This window comes from Struthio camelus, chromosome 2, assembly GCF_040807025.1.
Source record: "Struthio camelus isolate bStrCam1 chromosome 2, bStrCam1.hap1, whole genome shotgun sequence".
NCBI classification, from domain to species: Eukaryota; Metazoa; Chordata; class Aves; order Struthioniformes; family Struthionidae; genus Struthio; species Struthio camelus.
In genome coordinates this window covers 39,519,531-39,540,591 of record NC_090943.1, presented here as the reverse complement: position 1 = coordinate 39,540,591, position 21,061 = coordinate 39,519,531, and the positions used below count along the sequence as shown (strand labels likewise).

Genomic DNA, 21,061 nt, shown 5'->3' with positions numbered 1-21,061 from the left:
TAAAAGCATAAGAAACACATATCTAGAAACTGCAGAGAGGATCAGTAGAGTCTCAGAGCTGTACCTTTGTCGCAAAATGCCTTGGCAGCTTTTTTGTTTTTTTTTTCTAGAGAAATATTTATGGACAGTCAACCACTTATTGCAGGGTTGCTCCGATGAGAGAGTGTTTGCCTTTCCTTAGTTATCCAAAAATTCAAACTCATTTGGCGAAAGCAAAAAATAAGCTGACAGAGAGACTCTAGGTAAGAGGAATCCTAGATAAAGCAATGTGGAAAAAGAAGGAAAGTGGTAAGGCTTCGATTACATTTAGTACAAGGTTCTTGATTTATCTGCAAAAGTGTTGCTTGTTTTGTGACTGTGCTGGTATAACTGTAAGTACTTTGGAGTGCTGTCTTTTGCTCTTACTCTCCAGACTACAGCAGAGAAGCGTTTTCTAGTTTTAACTGTAGAATATTGCTAAACAATAGCTATTGTAAAAAAAAATATTTCTCTGATTTTTTTTCCTATGTGTGTGCTGCGTATAACTCTCTTTAACTGTTCCCTACCACTAATTCTTTAGAGACAGTGATGTGGGAGCTATCAGAATTTGCTGCTGCCTAAAGACATAGCTAAAAACAATGTCACAAAGCAGAAGAAAAACACCACCGGGTTGGGGGGGGGGGGGGGAGGGTGTCCGCTTTTTGAAGAAGTGTGACTTGAGTATTCGTGCCAATTCTTTGTTTGCTTGGAAGTGAACCTCTGAATAAAAATTTTTCAATTCTATACCAAAAAAAGGTCAAGAAGCAAAGAACATTTATGTCTGATCCCATTAGATGATATTTTTGAAAAGCAGTTTACACTGAGAGATAAAAATCTGGACTAGCAGGCAGGTAAGTTTGATGCATTAGAGGTACAGGTATTATTCTCCTGCTTGTCCCACACCTAAGTCAGGCAGTCAGTCTTGAATATCTAACGCAGAGAGACAGTTTGTAACAAATTATGTAGTTTTGCCTGTAACACTAGTCAAGTTTTAGGTTTGTAACAGAAAGGCAAAGCATTACTAAACCGCTTGACAACTAACATTTTACTTTCTCACTCACAGAATGTGAACGGTATAAAGTACCATGCCAAGAATGGCCACAGAACGCAAATCCGTGTACGCAAACCATTCAAATGTCGCTGTGGAAAGAGTTACAAGACAGCTCAGGGCCTGCGGCACCACACAATCAATTTCCATCCCCCCGTGTCTGCTGAGATTATCAGGAAGATGCAGCAATAACATGCTGGTCACAAATGTGCCAAGAAATCCTCACCAGCAGTTGCTGATTTTCAGAACAGCCACCTTTTTCAGGGGAAGCATTCAGCAACCCTTTAAAGAATTAAATGCATGCTTTAAAATTTTCTGTAATTTTGGAATGATGTATCTTTGTAGAGTTAATGATTTTGTACATTTGCACATGTAATCATCATACCCATTTTCATTACTTTGAGATAAGGTGCTAAAAAAGCTATAGGTTCTTCAGAACATTTTTCTCCAAAACAAAAAATTAGGGGGGGGCATTGCGTATTTAGTTGTACTGAAGTGTTGAATAGGAGTAAGAGGAGAGCTTGGCACTGACATAATTTCAAGATTGTAATGTCATGAAGACTTTCAATGCATCTGTCAACGTGTGTGCAAAACCAAAACAATACCACCATTGTCAAACTATAGTTAACATGCCTTACATAATGGAGTTATCAGTGGGGTAGCAAGTCTTTTAGGTAATGGAAATATAAATAAGAAAGAATGTTTAACATAATATGCTAAAAATATTTTCATACTTAAATAACATACATAAAAAGGTGTGCTTGCTGTATTTTATATTATCTTGCAAATCTTTTTTTTCCCTCTTGAAATGCTGAAAATCTTGCCATTTGAACTAATAAACAATCACTTTAGTGTTAGAAATTGCTACTTTTTTTTTTTTTTTTGTACAAGATGTCATATTACGTTCATGCCCATCAAACTTTTGAGGACCAATATCCCAGTCCAACTAAATAGTTACCCCTGAACTATCTGTTAGAAAGACACTTGGAAATACTTAAGTGCAAATTTGTGTGTGTGTGAGAAACGATTATCTTCATCTCAGATGAAGGTTTAAAGCACTTTGTAGTTCTCTATTGCCAACAGATTTAATGTTTTATGTGTTGCCAATTCTTGCAACTTACTGTACGAGCATGTGCCTGTGGTTGCAAATAAAAATTAAAAATTCTACACATGGTTTAAGGAGGTCCATTATTTGTGCTAAGGGAATTTCTAATGCCTCTTCTTCATGTTCATTGTAGTTTGAGATTTTTCTTTGTACTTTTTTTTGCTTCTCATTGTAGATCACTGCATTCTGTTTGGAAGTAAGTGTGTCTGTTTAGCTTTACAAGTAATTTTGCTGAAATATGACATATGAGCCTTACTGAAGATGATTAAGTGCTTCTTGCAGCAGGTGGTCAGAGACTGATTTAAAACAAAATCCAACCTGAAACAGCTTGTGTCTGGACCATACCTGAATGTTTGTTGCCTGCCATCCTGCCTTGAGCAGTCTTCTCTCACAAGTGCTATTCCTGGCCTTTAGATGCCAGTTATGGAATTGTGCAACTCCCCCCCCTGCCCCCAAACCCCATTCTTTTATAGTAAGGTTTGGGGGGATTCATAATTTGAAATACAGTAATCAGCCTTCCTTATTTGCTGTAATTGCAGGTGCAAAGGAAAGCTTCCCATATATGAGAACTAAGCTTTCCCTTTAATTTTGCCAAAGCTTTAAAAGACTCCGTATAAATATGACAAGTACCTAGTCTCCAGCAGAATAGAAGCGGCGTCTCTAAAATATTTGGATCCTCCTAATAAATTTCAAAGTGTTTAGAAGATCCCCATTTAGGATTTGAAAAAGTAGTATTTTATTTAAAGAGGTGCCAGTGGCTGTATTGTACAGTGCTGTCAGCTGGGTTTAAAGGATGATCCAGACATGAGAAGTAATTTTTGGTACACAGACGGTCCCATGCGGCCCTTTCCTACCTTCTGCAGTTTTGGCAACAGATCTGGTGAGCAAATATGTTTTGGCTCTGCTCCTAGTGCAAGAAACTACAGACTGGTTAAGTTAGTTCAACAGCTAAACAGTTGTAAAGTGTCATTGTTGCATGTAAATTCATTTCAACTATAAAAATGAAATTCCAGTTTCTATTTACCTACTCATTGTGACAGTATTATTAAACAGGTAAAGATGGGACTATTTTGTTATACTGTGTATAGTGAATGTATTGTACTGTGTCTGTGAAAAGTGTGCTTTAAATTATATTTTCATATGTTTTGTTGGGGACAAAGTACTTTAAGTTTGAAAGTGACAGAGGTTTGTTTTAGAACTGAAGGCAACTTAATGAATTCCTGTCAAGAAAGCTGCTTATAAATGTAAATCAAATCACATTTAAAATAAACTGCCTCTGACCTAAAATGACTCTTCTTTACTTGCCTCTAAGCTAAAGCCTTAGGTCCTTGGGCTGTATCTAGTCTTGTGTATTTTACTTTAGTTAGTGAAGAGAATGAGTTTGATACTATCTGCAGTAACTTAATCGCTACATCATTTACACAGCAAGTTACACAGAATACTACAACATGGTGGAGGCAGGGGCAAGAGGAGTATTTTGATTTAATTAGTCAAAAGCAAAATCTGCTTTCACATGATGTTTCCTTCCAGCATCACAACACAGTTCACTCTAGAGAGGTGAAAGTTCATAACCTTGCTAAAGAGCCTGTCCTTTTAATGGTAAGACAGGAGATACCTCTCTTCTAAAGTTTTTCGAAAATGGAGTGACTACAACTACAGAAGGAGAAATCGCTAAAGTCAAGTTTTGTATTCTGACTTTGAGGTTGTCATGCCTGTGTGGGATACCAGCCTCAGAGTTCAAAAGTCTTTATTAGAACTTGTTATCCCTGTATTACTTTTCTTTTTTAAACCTGCTCTATAACTGTACTTCCATATGTTACCTTGATTTTTTTTCAAGTGTGACCCTCATGCAAGTAGATAGTCTAACTTTACACCACAGAGGACTGATGTAGTAGCTGCTATTCAAGACTGCAATTTATGTCTTGCAGCTTTTAATAAATTCTACATTGAATAGGCTATTGCATATGCTCGCAAAAAAGGGAACTGCAGACAATGTAAGTACGTAAATTACTCAGACCTTAAGCCCCCAAGTCTCTCTAAACCAAAGAACCTAGAACAAAGGATAAAAGTAGATCTGAGCAGCAGTATTTTGTCATGCAAAACTGAAACATCATTTACTGCAGCTACACAGAGGCTGAAGTCTGGTTTATTTTATTTCATAACGAGCAGCCAGAAAAAAGGACCACTGACTCCATGAATAATTTTGCTTTTAATGTAACAAGACTACTGTACAACAAGTGGAAAGCAAATTTACTTACTACATTTAAGTAAATATAAAATGTTTAGATATACACACATGTTGTTACTGGAAAGAAATATGTAAAGTTAAAATGAAAAAGGTTTTAAAAGCCCAAATCCAAAAGGAACACAATTCACTGTTGTGAAAATGTAACGATGTTACCTACTGAATACAAGTGCAACATAATGGCAATGATTTTAAACAATTATTTTCTAGGCATTCTAAGCAAAGTAATTTATTTTAACTCAAAAATACTGCCTTAAAGTATAACATACTTGAGGTTATTCCTTAAGGCAAATGTTCTATATGCGAAACTGAAATATTTGTCATTACTTTTGTTGCAGGCATGTAATCTCACAATACATGCACCTACATTTCAGAAAATTACTAGAAAACTATGTTTTCATTGCGTAAGTTATGTAACTTTGATTTAACTGTTACTCAAAGAAAAACTACACAAATTTACTGGGAGAAACATCTGTTTATTATGTTTTTAATCATGCCTCAGTTATAGTCAAGAGAAACCATAGGGGATTTGTTATTTTATTTTTTTTTACAGCTAAAGAGCATCAAGAAGCTGGTCTTGTTGGTTCTGAGGCAAGTTATTTCTATGTTCTTACAAATTCCACTAAATAGGGGAATAAATAGATACATACACAACCAAGTCTTTTCTTTAATATAACGTTAGATGAATAGAGAAGACAACCCGATAGCAGCTTACAGCCAAGATTCATCAAGGCTCTCATTAGAATACACAAGCTTTTAATCAGAAATCTGCATTGTCACAGAAAAGCTACACTGTTTTTGTTCTATAGGTGGATTACTCACTCAGAGTTGTTTCTTTTTAAGCTACATTGCAAAACAAAGTATTTAATCGAAATTTAAAACATTGTGATCAAAGTGCGTCTGAACATGCCTCTCAAACCCTTGCTGATCATAGTCAGGTGGAAACTGCTCACTGCACATGGGGCACACCTTCCAGTGACTTTCAACATGCTCTTCAAACTTGCTCTGATCATAGTTAGGTGGAAACATCACATCGCAAAGAGGGCATTTCTTGTGCACATCAAAACTTCATGAGGAGAGGAAAAAGAAGGGGGAAAAAAAAATGAAAGCAGTGTTATTGCAAAACAAAACGAAGTCAGATCCTGCTGCTGCTGAAGAGAAGCTTTACTGCTAATTTACATCTGAGCAAACTTCATGTATGTAAGCAAATATCATACAGTTAATTAAATGTCTTAGTTGAAAATGAGCTGTACAGTTAAAGTAGTTCCACATACGCATTTCAAAATAACATGGCATTTTAAAAGTTACATCATTTTGACATAGTTCCAGCTACCACTGAATACAGATCTATTGAATGTCTTAATGGCCAAGTAGTTTCATGGGAAACCACTCTCTCTGCTCATAAATGCTTGCTTTTAGCAAACATAACACTTTATAAAAGCTCTAAACTTAGGTTCACAATTAGGTTGGAAAGAAGGGGGGGTGGGGAACAAAGGTTTTTCATTCATTTTCCAAAAATATTGTCCACAATCAGTCAAAATGAGGTATAGTGCAAATAGTCCACCCAGTCAAACAGCAAATTCTCTGATAGTTAATTGCAAAACAAACACTGACTGAGAATGCTTAACAGCGTTTCAGCTTCCTTCTCCACCCCCCCACCTCGAGTAAAGGAGTCCAGCTATACAGAAACTTATCTGTGCCATTAAAAGACCAATAAAAGATAAACATTTACCTAGAATCAAAGCAAAAACCTGTTCCACGTTCATGCAAAAGAAGACTCGGAGGATCAGGAGCAGAAGGTACAGTGTTGTCATCATCCTATTAAAAAACAGTACTATGTTAAATAACACTGACTAGAGAAAGATCTTATTTTTTTTTTTTTTAAACTAAGCAAAAACACCAATGAAATTTACCTTTCATTTTGTAACCTCTGCACCACAAATTTTACTTTAATATACAAAAGTGAGACCTATTAATGAATATGAAATGCTAAACAGACTGCCTTTTGACCATGTAAATACAGCAGAAATCTGTGCCAGTACTACGGGAATGCTTCTACTAGTACAGTAACTCAGGAAATGCAGGTCACCTCACTGCTAATGCCTCAGGGCTAAAGCAGAACAAAAATCCTGTGTTAACCTGAACGCAGGGCATCACAGTATAACCCCCAGTAACATTTTAGAGAGTTAAAATTCAAAAATAAATTCTAGACAATAGCATGGCAAGTCAAATCCTTAATCTGTCAACTGAAGTTTCAGCAAGGGGAGGGGAAGGCGAAACAAACACACACACACACAAAACCCATTGGTTTGGATTCACCCGCTTGCCTCCCAACAGTCAGTTTTGAGTGATTTGCGTACGCTGCTATCGGCAGCCAGGCATGTCACACATTTCACGCTGCAGTCAGGCACATCAGCTAAATTGCCCTGTTTGGCTGCTTCCTCCCATCAGCTCTGTCAGTTGTGCTCTCCCTTCATGAACACTAACAGCACATAAATAGCTGCAGCACACGCTGATGAGGATCACGCTGCTGATGGACAGCCAGCTTTACCTCAGAGCTTCTGTCAGGGCCTGCCTCTAGAGAATATGCTCTTGCTAATGTCTCTCTCTCTCTCTCTCTCTCTCAAATCAGGGGGAAAAAAAAAAAAAAAGTCTGCAACGTGCAATTCTTAAGCTGAAAAATGAAAAATACCTACAGCAATTTAATTCTGCGAGCGACAAGTGAAGGATCAAAGCACTACTTTTTTTTAATATCTGATGACATTATTATGAATTAAGGCTTAAACAAGCACAGTGATGCAAGTAAACAGAATTACAGCATAGAAGAAGAAAAAGACCGTAAGTTGTTTCTTTATGCAGTAAGAAACAATGTTTTATAGTATCTTGGTTCTATTCTGCAAACAGATAAGGCAGCACAAAGACTATTCATTTAAAGGGGGAAAGCTAGGGGCCAACGAGACCTTTAAAAATCCAAACACTCAAGTTTCCTAAAACATTTTCTTTCTTATTTGAAAGAGACAGTACATGCAAGACATTACAAAGGATTTAGCTGACCTTCAAAAACGGATGTGCAAGGAACCATATGCAACAGCACACATACAATATTTTATACAGACAACTAACATATATATTCAAATATATTTGAATTGTAGGCTAACATGCTTTGTTCTTATGAAGAGATAATGGAAATTAGACAGGATAGGAAGATTCCCTCAGTATTTTTCTTCTCCTGCCAACAGCTGTTTAGTTTCAACCATTTAACATTTCCATTAAGCAGCTAGTGGGGCTTGCTGTGACAGATGCTAGCAACAGACACATCTTCTTGCCTAACTCACTTGCTTTGCACCTGCAGCATAAAGGGCATATGGGTTTGAAAATATTATTTGTTTCTTTTGTCATGAAAGAGATAGGATGTGTGTACTAAAGAAGAAAAACTATTTAAGAGTACTATAGTGCTACAACGTAACAGTTCATATAGTACGAAAAACATGACAAACAAGTTTGCTGGAATTACCAGACTGTGAGCAGATCTCGAATTGAGAAAACGAATACACATCTTTCTTCCAAAAACAGGTCTACCACAAACACAGGCCTAACTTACATTTAAAAATTCTTCTAAAACATCAGCACTGCCTCTTCACCTTATACGAAGCTTTACAGTAGTGGAGTTTTTTGTTTGGGGCATTTTTGCCTTTCTTAATCTAGCTATTTGTTAAGAATTTTGCTATTGGTTTTAGGGGAGGGGGAGTGTTCTATTTTTTAATCATGCGGGTTGTGGCAAATTACTCCCTAAGATAAAACTCTTAACATTGTCTTGTGGTTTTTTTCAACTTCTGGCAAGTGGGATGCCCTCTCCTGTACCTATATAACATGCCTCATCAGACCTTTTTGAAAAACTGATTCTAAAAACTGAGTACAGTGCTTCTCTACACACACACATGCTATCCTGCAGAGCTGCTTTGTAGTAACCAGCTTCAATAAAGGCATGACAAAGTCATTAACAGTTTTAAAAAGCTTTTCTGATGTCAGAATAACATTAAAATTGGTATGTCCTGAGGATGCAGCTTTTTCATGACTTTAATCAATTAATGATAAAAAAAATGTACTGCACATTCCTTATAGTAGCATCTGACTTGCGCAGCATGTAACAATGACAATATCAAATACGTATTGATACTACTTTGTTAAGGTTTGGAAAGAACGTCTTCTCTGTACAGGTTTGCTCCTGGCCAAGTAAGTATACATAAATCACTTCTTAACCTTTTGTTATGCTTACCAAGAGAAAAGCAAATCTATATTGAGTATACCTCAAAGTATATACTACAGAAATTACTGCGTAATTTAAGAATCGTTCATTAAAAACTCACTTCAATAACTGTCTTCTGTTTGGACAACAAATGTGTGTTTTGGACCTTATCTAGAAGTTAACATCAAACTCTACCGTATTAGACGCCATATAACATGGACTGGAAACAAAGAGCAATCAAGACCCTGTCAAACAGTAACAACAGCGGCTTGAAGACTTTATCAAATAGTCTGGGACTATTTCACTGTTATTCTAATAATTCTAAGTTACTGCCACATCTTGCTGTTCGGTATGCTGAACTGTACACAATCAGTAACTACTGAGGAAATTCTCATGCTCTTTCCTGGGGTAACTTGGAGCTTCTGGAAAACACAAAAAACGTTCTATTTTATTTGACTCTGACAGCAGTCTATTCGTATCACTTCAGACGGAGAAAACTCCTAAAACGTACCCCATAAAATTGGGAACTATATGAAGGAAGGACAGCTCTTGCTAATCTTGGTTCACAATCACTTAATGCCCAGTTTCTTCCAGTTGGTGTAACCAAAGATACATTCTTTATTCATATAAATTACATCAGGTTGAAAAGCCATACGCAACACTAAGACTGTTCACTCTCCCGTAGTAAAACAAACCATCGTCCCCTGAAGACTCAAAGCATAAATGAGAAGACTGGTTTATGTTATTTTACAGAACGAGGCTGACAATAATTGCTTGGAGGTCAGGCCTCAATGGCTACAACTATGCTGTACCTTTAAGCGTGGACATCACCTTATTCTGAAGTCCCCACGATCAATTCATCTAAGGTATTTGAAAAAAGCCCATACTCCAGAATTTGAGAAAGAGACAGTTTAGTCTGTCTGACTCTGTAGGCCCACAGACAACTTCCTTACTATCCAGATAGATGACCAGGATTATGTGCAGGGTTGCGCATATTTAGCCCAAGACCATCACAATGTTTACAGTGATGTAACACAGTTAAATATATGGCCTCAGGTCCTCACCTAAAGAAAGAGTCTGATATCATCTACAGACAGGCTGGCACTGTGCTCAGGGAGCTTGTCAAACAGCAGGCCTTCTGATTCACAAATATGTATACCCATGTAAATGATTTATAAGGAGTGTCATACATTAACCTGTTCTCTACCCAGAACTTCGCAACTTAGCTATTATCACTGGATGGTACCTTTAACTCTAAAACTGTCACAACGAGTTCCACAGGTTATATGATCCATAAAGCTAAACATAGTTATTTCAAACAAATGATTTGTCTTTTTAAAATACCCTACACAAAGTACAGTAAGGAGTTCGTTTGCCATTCACAGAGATTCAAGGGAAAACAAGACATTAATAGTCAATAAACAAGCATAACTCACCTAGTTTTACCAAAACTAACTAATTTTGTATCAAAGAATAAATACTGCTTCAATTATTATAATTAAAAGTTCATGTAATCAGTTCCAAGATTTCCAAAGAGAAATCAGAAGCAAAGATGTGCAAAATGTGTAAAATGGTTTATATTGTGATGTACCAAAATACAGACCTGAACAATCCCAGTCTCAAATGATCTGCTCTACAGATCATCAGCACACACCAATAAGTGAAGCAATACTCATCTTAAGCTTAAAATAATCAATGAACAGCCACATCATCAATGTATACTGCAGATGAACTGGAAAGAAGAGCACATACATTTTCTTTCAGTGAGCCAGCTCTGCTGTGTGAGTGAAATCTATACCACCCTGCAAGCAGTCTGGTCTCCAAGTGGGTACCTGGATACCTTCTCCTTTTCTGTCTATCCTATAGAAAAGATGGTAATTGGCAGCAAGAATAAGACCAGTAGGTTTGCTGGCTAAGAGAAAGACCATTCTGGATCCATCTCAAAAACATCCTGCCCTGGTTCTCAGTGGCCAAAATTTCCTTTTTCTCCTCACGTTTACTGTGGCTAACAACAGTTGTTAAGAGTCTTGGGATAGTTATTCTGGGCTTACTGTCAATCATAATCAGTTTAACGTTTCTTCAATTCACACTTTATTACTAAAAAATAAGAGCTTTTTCTCTTTGCTTCTGGATTTCTCCTGTACATAACTGCTTCTAGAAATGAAAAAACCCTAGTGTATATGTTCTCATGGCATGATTAAGGCAGATCAGCTTATGCCTCTCAGAAATTGCTGTTTAAATAGCCGGAGGATTCTGTAAGCCAAAGCTATGAAGAGTTTTGGAAAGGCTTAAAGCTCTTATTCATATAAAACTGATGTTTCTTCATGTCAACCAAATACATGGAAGTGCCCACCCCCAAGGAAAAACGTTTCAGAAGAAAACATGAGACAGAATACAAAAAGCAACATTAAGCAGAAATTCAGATGCATTTGCACATGACTATATCCTATCTGGTTCACAATTATCGTCCACTCAGACTAACCAAAGACAGAAAAATCAGTGTAAGTTTCAGTGTAACAGCAACGTAACCATCACCTGATCTCATACTCCATTAGCCAAGACAGTCGCCAATAATGAAAAAATATCTCTCTCGCCAGAGAAGTAGAAATAGACGCTTACTACTTGGAAATATGAGCAGATTTGGGTATATGAGCAAAGAGCATTCTCCCTAGGAATGTGAGAAATAAGTTCAGGTCACATTAGGAATAAATCTCTCAGCAGAAGGGTCACCTCAATCATGATCTTGAAAATTTTGTAACTCAAAGGTAGGAAACACAAAATAACTTTGTAGCAGCTGATAGCTGCTGTACACTCCACTGAACTGAAGATCAAATCATTAAGCATTAGTTCCAAGTACAGATGCATCCTCAGGAAAAACTGATTACATGCAACTTCAGAGCGATAGTCCTCTTCACTAGACACTCTCAGCTAGCTGTACGTCTCTCCTTCTACGAATGGGAAGGAAGCATGCCCTAACAGCCATCCAGTGCTATAACGCTATGCAAGAGTCCTACCCCACTATACCAAATGTGCACTGAACAAGTCTACAGGACTTCTGACAGTGGAATGAGAAAGAAGCTGCAAGCCCACAGAAACTGAACTAGCACCCTTCTTCCTTATCCCCAGCCAAAAGGATAGTTATTATCTTGGGTTCTCTCTTATTTATTAATATAATTTGAAAGACTTGGTCAGAATTCCTCCCTGTGATAGGAAGATATTCTATCAACCAAGGCTGTCACATTCAGATTTTAAGAGCTGTATTGCTAAAGTACATGATAGCAGTCACATTAGCTTAATAAGCTGACAGTCTATCCTCACTAGGAAGGGAAACGGAAAATAACTTTTCTGTTGATGAAGAAAACTGATTTTAACCATCTTAGTAAGGATTTTCCAATGCTAATGACACAGAATACCATAGGTAGATCTTTTTCATTACATGAAACCAAAAAACACATAAATGGTTCATTACCCAGGAATACAAGATTCCTCTAGGCAAACAGAAACTCAGCATCTCAAATCTGTTACAACTCTGATACGGATTAAACTGCACAGATAAAGAACAAGTTTGCAGGAAAAATAAACAAACTTATGAAGACTTTTCAAAGGTGGGAAGAGATGGGATTCCTTACCGGACTGAAGGGTTGCACTAATTCAGAAAGGTCCAAGATGTTATACAAAAGAGGATAATTAAGGTTCAAGTAAGAGAAACAAGTTGTACCATTAAAAAAAAAAAAAGAAAGAAAAAAAAAAATCTACCCTTGCATCATCTCGTATTCTTTTCCTGTGTAGCTGAATTAATGGCCAGTTTGCAGCTATACTCAGGCTGACTGGCCAGCTGTCTACTGCCTGCTAGAGAAGAAAAGGAAACATTACAACAGCTTTTTTCTTACCTTAAGAATCAGGTCTCTCTCTTCTCCCAAGCAATTCTCAAAAACCTATAGGAAGTCAGTATCTTTAAGACCTCTATAATATGTCAGATATGGCTGAAATTGCCAGAAGAAAGCAAAAGTAGTATCCAGAAAGAAATAAAAATGGCGTCAAGAAGGCAAAATTTCAATCTCGATAAACTGGAAAAGAATTCTTTTGGAACAAATACCAGAGTGCCGTTGAATAGAAGGAGGATACTTCATTTACGTTATCAACTCACAGCGTTAAGTAAAGCTGTATAAATTGTTTAAGTGCTGGAATGGCTCAGTGAAGGCAAAAGCTTTAAAACTTGAGGACCACCAGAGTGTACAGTGGAAATGTGCATGTGGACAAACGCTCAAAGGCAAATTTGAGATTCTCTCCCTAACTTTGAGGAAGACGCACCATAGTTAGAAACATGGTAACACAACCTTTACAATGGAAAGAGCTCCAGATAATACAGCGGCAGAGATACGGTTTATAGGTTGGAAGTGATTCTACCTAATCCCTTGTCAAAAAACACTGCTGGAAGAAGCATTCAGAATCTCTCTTCCATCTTCTGGACTGACATTTACAAAATTACTCAATTACACAGGAATGTAAACAGCAACTACAGAAGTTCAACTTGCTAGACCTCTCATAGTTTGCTGAACTATTCCTTAGGCTGCATGGATATCTAAACGGAAAGCAGTTCCATTTCTGTCTTTCATGCTGCAGAAGCAAGTGGCAAAGCTTCTCTTACACACACATGCACACATCTCATTTACCTCCACTTGTCTTAGAGACTTTAAAAGCCTATTTCAATCCTGTTTGGAAAGTCCACTTACCTTTGTGTGTATACAACCTCTATTTAACTCTCATACGTACACCGTAATATTGGCCCTGGATCCTAAATATCTTTCTTCTTAGATAAATAACGTAGATAAGTTCGTCATCATAACTAAATGCTGCCAAAATAAGCACTTTCACCATCTCGTGGTGAAAATGACCACAATTCCCTCAAGTTCTTAACCTAATATAACACGTAGTAATAGGAGTGTAAAGTGGAACATGACAAAATTCCATACAATGGTCATCTTTCAAACAAAGCAGCAAAACTACCTATTTTCTTCCTCTGGGAAGGACAAAAGGGTCCATATCCTACTAGTTTAAAAGTGTGTAGAATCACATCTTATACAATTCATTTTAAAAACAAGTAAAATAAATGGCAGTTCTTCTTATTTATCACACTATATTTGCTGTTTCTTCTGTGGAAATGACAGGTTCTCCTTCATTACAACTAGCTCTCGACATGCAGATTTTCCTCAGTTCTTTCTTTCTTGAAATACTGCATTAAAACACATTCCTCTTTAGCATATCATTAAGTCACTCTACAAAGATTTTTGCAACCACTCAGTTAGGTGTAATATTTGTACATATACAACCTATTTTTGGGCAGAGGAAGCAACTGATTCTCATTTGAAAGTCAAAAAATAAAGACAGAAATTATATGATTTAAAGGCATCTTTTCTGAAGTTGGACTTCATTTGAGCCTGTTATACTCTCCCCAACTCATTACAAAATTCTAAGCTGTGTCAGCAAATGAGCACAAGACTCTAGCACTGTTTTTCTTGGGTGTGCAAGAGGGCAAAGCACACAGATCAGAAAGAACATCCTGCTAATTAAACTGAAGCTGATGACTAAAGAAGAGCTTGTCATATGTAATATCTACGTCAAGAACGATCAAGACTAAATATGCAAAACGTGAAGTAAAGGTGGACAACACCATTAAGCTCATATTCTAGATCTTAAATAGGCTGCAAAAGTTCTGACAGTTTCTCTAATTATTCTCAGTAATAGACATTGGGGGCAAAAGGTAGGAGAGAGAAATACATTTTTCTCCATTATAGGCGCTGAGCACCAGGGCTAAAATCATGCCTGTCTGAACACTGATCAGTTTCTGCAAAGGTTAATAGCAATTAAATGTGGCAAACTAGACTAAATGAGAAACAGGTCATGATACCACCGTACTTGCAAAGAGCACAATACTTTGCAGAAAAGTACTTCTCGTTTAATATTTTTAAAGGAGCAAGAGTACTTAGAATAAGAAACAGTAATAAGTCTGTTCCTGTTCAAATGAAGACATATGGTACAGTTTAGTACAGAAGCCAATTTACTAGTACCGTTTTTCTTTTCACAACAGAACGTGCAAGTTAACTGTAGGTATTAAGAAGTTAACCAGTTCCCACTTAAAACATACGAAGCCCTGAAAAGGAAATTAGTGAAAATCTGTCACTTTCAGTTTAACCAATTTTAAGCAAGTCAATTAGCTCTTCCGACACATGTCTAACAGGAAAAAAAATTTGAAATGAAAATTAATAAATGAATATTTGTAAAGGACAGGGCAAAAGATTAATATGTCAGAATGAAATATTTAATACAGAAATTTTCATTCAGCATTTAACTGAAAATACTGGTATCAGATTCCATCAAAGTTTGATTTCTTCCATTACAATTCAGTTCCTACAAACAAATCAGAAAATTAGTAAGATGCAGCTTATATTTTGAGCCTTTGCTCTATAACATGCAAGAGTGAAATATCAAAATAAATTGACATTATTTGGATTTTTCTATATTAGTCTTTTTTAAAAAGTTAAGAAGCTGTTGTCCGATAGCAAGAAGAACGGGCAGTAACTCAAGAGATGGGGGGAACAAGTATATTATCAATTGTACAGATTTTTCTCCTTCACAATAAGGAAATTCATGAAAAATATTTTTCAGGGAAGATGATCAATTCCACATTTAATTAAAACAGGCTTATTAGAAACCAAAAGCCTATGTCAGCTCTTGATTACTCAGTAAACACAGTTTAAAGAAAAAAGATAACTTACATTGCTATCCTCAGGATCTTCTAAACCATCAGGCCGGCTAAGATTACGTGAAGGCTGACTACAGACTACCTCATCTTCTAGCTCCCAAAAGGAAGTTCTAATAGGTGGTCTTTGGATCTCATCAGGATTAAGAGCACCATCCGCTCCATCTGAAGAAAAATAGGTAAAATAAGCGAGAGCAGTTTTTGTTCAGCAGAGCTGGTATTTTGAGATTACAGGTGCACTACCTTAAAAACAAGACTTCTCACATTTTCTGTTGGTTTATCTTGGCTAAACTGAAGAGAAAAGACCTTTTTCAAAGCATATCTCTAAAACTTGGGTCTACCTTTGCAATTCTCACCAAATCTCATAAAGGCACCGTACGCTAGCATACAGATTGTTGGTAATTAACCATTTCTTTTGAGCCAGGGAGATACAAATTATATCGAAGGAAAAAAAAAAAAAAAATTTACTGACCTCTTCTTTCCTGAATTGCGTAAGGGTTTCCATACTGCAACACTGGTAGTCTACTTGGCACTGCAGGAATTGGTCCACCTTCCTCTGAATACGGGTTGCGAAAATGTAATGTCTGTTGTGAAATGTGTCCTTCCATCATCCTTCCGTTTTGATTTCCTGGTGTCCTGCCAAGTTCCTAAAGAACGCAAAGTTTCAAATATAGTTAATCCATGGAGTCCTTGCAAAAGGTTTACATTTTTATTAAATAAGTATTTAATTGTTTCATTTTTTTTAAAATATATCTGCTAATCTTCAGATCCTCTTTTCATCTTGATCTTGTGCCAATTTACCATACATACAAAAAAAAAAAAAAAATCGAATTACGACGAAAAGAAAAATACAAAGAAAATATTTTTTAGGAAAACTGAATCTGATGTTTTATCATCAATTAATTCAAATTATATAAACAAAACCACCACATTGTTCAGGAAGTGCCTACACCCTTTTAAAATGAAACTTCACTTGAATAGGTGAAGAACAGCTGAAAGTAATAACAACAACTAAGCTAACGTGCATGAGTGATTAAAAATAAAGGTGCAATTAAAGTCCTCCTTTTAAGTATCATACTCTTCAAGAATACACCATTTTAGTAAATGAAGAACTCATAAATTCATAGGGAATTATGTCAAGCATGTACATGAAAGGTAGGAATTTTAAGAGCTATTAAGTGCACTGCATGGGATCCTCTCTGCTATCTAACAACAGAACGTTGACTTGCTTAATATTAGTTAAGTTGAGCTCAGGATCGTCAGTTCCAGCAGGAAATCGTAGAACATTACAATGCTGTTACTTGATGTCCTTCAAACACACATGCAGAAAGAAAAAGAAAATAGCACAGAGAAGTTGAAAGCAGTCTCCCAACCTTACCACAACAGAACTTTCTTGGAGCTACACTTGCTTGCATGCTCAGTCATTTACGCACACTGAGCTTTGCACCACATTGTTTACAGATGTGTTACATCAAGCTATGTTTAAAGAAAATTACTTATTTCAAAAAAATTTCAAGTTTTCTTTCTTATGGAAGAAAGTTACTTATTTCAAATGCAGAGACCTATTAGATACGTTCACCTAAAACCATACCTACAGAGAGAAAGATTTATTATCTTTCCTAATTCTTAGTTCCTTTAAAAATCTATTTGCTTTTTAAATATGTAACGAGATAAGTTAACCTAGCACAATTTTGTCCTCAGTTGTTATTCTGCTAGCTGACTAGTGCTGATGTTCCACTTATAATTATTAGGGATTCTATTATCATAGCATCAAAACTACCCTGTATATGGCCAAAGGCTTCACCGTCCTAGTTGCTGCTAACACCACTGCAGTTACTGGATATTTTTCCCTTTGGTGAAGAAAATGCAGCGTTCATTGCTTCACTTGAGTAGCAGTTTGTCGCTTGTAATGACTGAAGAGAGAAGAACGCTTCAGAACTTTGAGAGCTAGAACTAAAGAAGTTGGAACCTTCTTGTTCTTACACTCAAAAAAAAAATGCACAGACTAACAATACAAAAAATGAGACAGGTCAACACATTAAGCAGCAGTCTACATCAACAGCATGAGGCTGTCAACTTCTAAATGAGCATGAAGGAAAGGCTAGTTCACAGCAGCACTCTGAATAGAATACTGTTACTCAGTGGGTATTTACAGAATCTCTCCCCAAAGTGTAACAAACACCATGGAAAATACACAAATATGCACATTTGAAAGCATAACAGAAAAGAAAAAAAGTGTGGTCTCAGGAATCAATTGATGGAATTTGAACAGCAAAGGAAAGAAGGCAGGTAATGATGGGTCAGGAAAGACCTGGAGAGGACCCTGAAAACATGACAAGTAACCTATAATAAATGCAGCAAAGAAGGTAGAAGGGGAGGGTGGCAGTTAAAACAATGAGTTAGGAAAATGCTGTATGTGAATGAAGAACAAGTAAGAGAAGATTTCTCTAGCCAAGTTCTCTATGTGCTTCAGCAAGTGTGACAATTCTATTAAAATTCCAGGCAAGATTCCTGACCTCACGGAGGGCTGGCAAAGACCACATTGCAGATATTTTATATCAGAAGGACTTAGGCAAACCCTTGGATGACAAGAATTTTAAAAAGGGTCAAATTGGAGATGATTCTGATTTTATAACCTGGGTGTGGCAGGCATACCACCAGAAATCACACAAGGGCCCCGGAATACAGATGCAAATTCAGCACCAACCCTACTAGACTGATTCACCAATTCTCTCTCTCACACTCAATCTTTGATAAGATTCAGACACTTTTTTTTAGAGTGAAGGCATTCCAGAAAAACAAATTGTTACTCAAAGTTGGTACTTTCTACTTGTATTAGAAATTAGCAATCAATGCCAGTTTTCACAAACGGTTAATCCAGACTAGGTTACTCAAGTAACACTTACAATATAAGTATCACATGGAAAAGAGCACTTGTACATCTGTCTAATTACAAGCAAACAGACTTTAAATCCATGAGGAGTTGCATTTTCACACATAATTTCAAAATAATTACAAGTCCTGTGAAAAATAATTTGCCCTCCATGAATATAATGATAAAAATTTACTCATTCTCACTCCCCCCCTTCTCTTCATATCTGTTTTGCAAGCCAAAAAAACAAAACAAAAAACAGGAAAAAACAAATAAGATTTTCCTCTCCTACTTTTTTACATATGTATTCTTGCAGTTTGGCAAAGGTATGTGTACAGTGAACTTTCAAAACTCACGGTGCTCATAGTGTTTTTATCCAGAACATAACTTCTGAATTTCTCAAGCAACTTAAAAGGGCCTAACTTATTTAATTGTTAGTTAAATATTTGTATCAGAAAGCCAATTCAATCTTTCAGAAAAGTTCAAACAGAAATCTCCAAAATATTCATGTATTTAAAAGTCTGAAATCTTGCATATAAGCTACAGAGATAGCAATTATTATAAACTACTAAAGGATTTTTATAACATATGAACCGTTAATACTCTGAGCCCATAGTGTGTGCATGCGTGTGCGTGCGTGTGTGTGTTAAAGGCCAGTAATTAAAGTGACTTAAGTGCAGGCAGTGCATCAGCTACACTTCATCCAGAGGAAAATCTCTCTCTTGCTTGTATTTAATAAAAAGGATTAGGGGAAAAACAGCATGTATGACAACATCCGAAAGAATACGTGATTTACAAGTGTGAGCCAAGCAAAAACTCTAAAATGGAAAAGAGAGAAGGAGAGAAAATAGGTATGTTTTTCAACATTTTTTCTTTCTGGTTAGCATTTTCTTCAGGGTACTCTGAGTTTTCGCTTAATATTTGTTAATGTAATGTTAATAAAAACTTCAAACTCAGCAGTGTGTCTTCTTCCCCCAAAAATTTTAAAGCAAAAATCTTAAATTAAGGCTTTGACTAATAACTTTGCGAGAAATAAAATGTCTTGGTTATTAAAAGGAACACACAGCATATTTTTCATAATAACAGGTAAACTTAAGTCCAAACATTAGACTAAAAATATACAAAACTCTTTATCAGTAACTACTCTGAAAACACAAACACTCAAATTAAAAAAAGATGAAAATTTTACATTTGCTCTTATCTAATATGAATTTTCAGGATGCAGACATTGAGGGCTTGGACTCCAACAGCAACATCACAAGCTCCTTTTCAATCAGGAAAAACAAATGCACTGTCTACAAACAGTAGGACAGTTTCCAAAAAGTTTTTTTTTCCCCTAGAGCTTCGGTCTTAAACCCAGTATTTTTTCTTTTAGAAAAATGCTCTAATACAGCACCGCACAATTTCTGCAAAACACCCTCCAAATAAAATATCCTCCTGTAGGTAGGATATAAAACTATGCAAACTTTACTTTAGATTTATAGACTAAATCGCATATATAATTGAAATGGTTAGGATTAAACGATTAGGAGTCTGTCTTAAAATTTTACTGAGTGGATAAAATATAAATAATCTTTGCTCAATACAAAGCAGGAACAATTAATTATCAGTGAAGTTAAAACCTTCCCTTTTAAAACCAATTTCTTCTGCAATATGGAAGCAGTTTAGAAAAAGAGGCGATGGCATTTAATACTTTAATTTTAGCATCACATAAGATTAAAACAGAATGTAGATCAAAGTGACTGTAAAAGGTGCTGTAAAATAGTCTTAGCCAGAAGTTGGACAGCTAGGGTAGAGACCGATTAAAAAAAATCAAAGGCTATACAAGTATGTAAATAAAATAGAAACTAAGTAATTTTATAGGTTTGAAGAGACTGCAAATGAACATTTTCAGCATGCTATGTTTGGTGACATTTATAAACAAATACTGATAATGGAGTATAAATTGAAAAGCTGTTTACTATAGTGTGCTTAACCTTTTAAATCATGGTTCCAGTCTAGCAAAGCACTTTGATTCTTCTTTGTAATGTAAATATCCATAAATTTGGTAGACACAGTTCCAAGCTTTTATAAGCTTCATACAATATTATTAGAGTTGCTCTCCTCCTTATGTGTATTGTTTAGAATTACTCCCTCCAGCTAGACTAGATATATCAAAACTCAACTTTTATTTCACTTTCTTTTGAATTAGAAAAATATGGCAGATAATTATTTAAAAAAATACATCTTTGTTTTTGCATAAATATTAGAGAACTTCAATACTGACTACTTCAGACTCTAGAATTTTACACAACGCTAACTGGTTCAATCTGAAATTAGTTTAATTTCAACTGAGCAGTGTACAAGTTCATGTTTTCAATATATATCTGTTCATACTTGATTATTTCATAAGATGTGGCTTTAAGTAATCTGGACATTCATAACTTTTCCACCATATCATGCAATAGTGTCTGAATATAATAAAGAGATTCTATTATTTCACTTTTCAGTGCAATACAATTTTGATAAATGGTCATATAACATATTAGAAGTGCTTTCCGCATTAGAACATTAGCATTCATATTTCAGAATGAATTTGTCTAGTGTAACAGTAATGGTTATGAAATTGATTAGATAGTGAACTCTTGAAAGTGGCAGTTCATTTTCTATCATATTTAAAAATTAGAGAACTGTTTGTATATCTTTACCTCTTTTCTGATAAAGATCTTTTTACAGTTGTAGATTACAGAAGTCACTACTGCCACACAGATGCTCTGATTATTACAAG

The 21,061-nt window shown here is 35.9% G+C and overlaps 2 protein-coding genes across 13 annotated transcripts in view; one reads left to right on the top strand and one right to left on the bottom strand.

The window, feature by feature from the left end:
• Positions 1-3,458, top strand: part of JAZF1 (JAZF zinc finger 1) — a 205,625-nt gene extending 202,167 nt beyond the window's left edge. For both annotated transcript variants that reach the window (XM_068935242.1, XM_068935243.1), the window contains one exon: positions 1,082-3,458. In XM_068935242.1, the coding sequence (XP_068791343.1) occupies positions 1,082-1,258 (177 nt within the window). In that variant the 3' untranslated portion in view covers positions 1,259-3,458. The remainder of the gene's footprint in view (positions 1-1,081) is intronic.
• Positions 3,459-4,361: 903 nt separating this feature from the next.
• Positions 4,362-21,061, bottom strand: part of TAX1BP1 (Tax1 binding protein 1) — a 69,291-nt gene continuing 52,591 nt past the window's right edge. For all 11 annotated transcript variants that reach the window (XM_068935230.1, XM_068935233.1, XM_068935238.1 and 8 more), the window contains 4 exons: positions 15,895-16,069; positions 15,439-15,587; positions 6,149-6,234; positions 4,362-5,482 (listed from right to left, as the gene is read on the bottom strand). In XM_068935230.1, the coding sequence (XP_068791331.1) occupies positions 5,281-5,482; positions 6,149-6,234; positions 15,439-15,587; positions 15,895-16,069 (612 nt within the window). In that variant the 3' untranslated portion in view covers positions 4,362-5,280. The remainder of the gene's footprint in view (positions 5,483-6,148; positions 6,235-15,438; positions 15,588-15,894; positions 16,070-21,061) is intronic.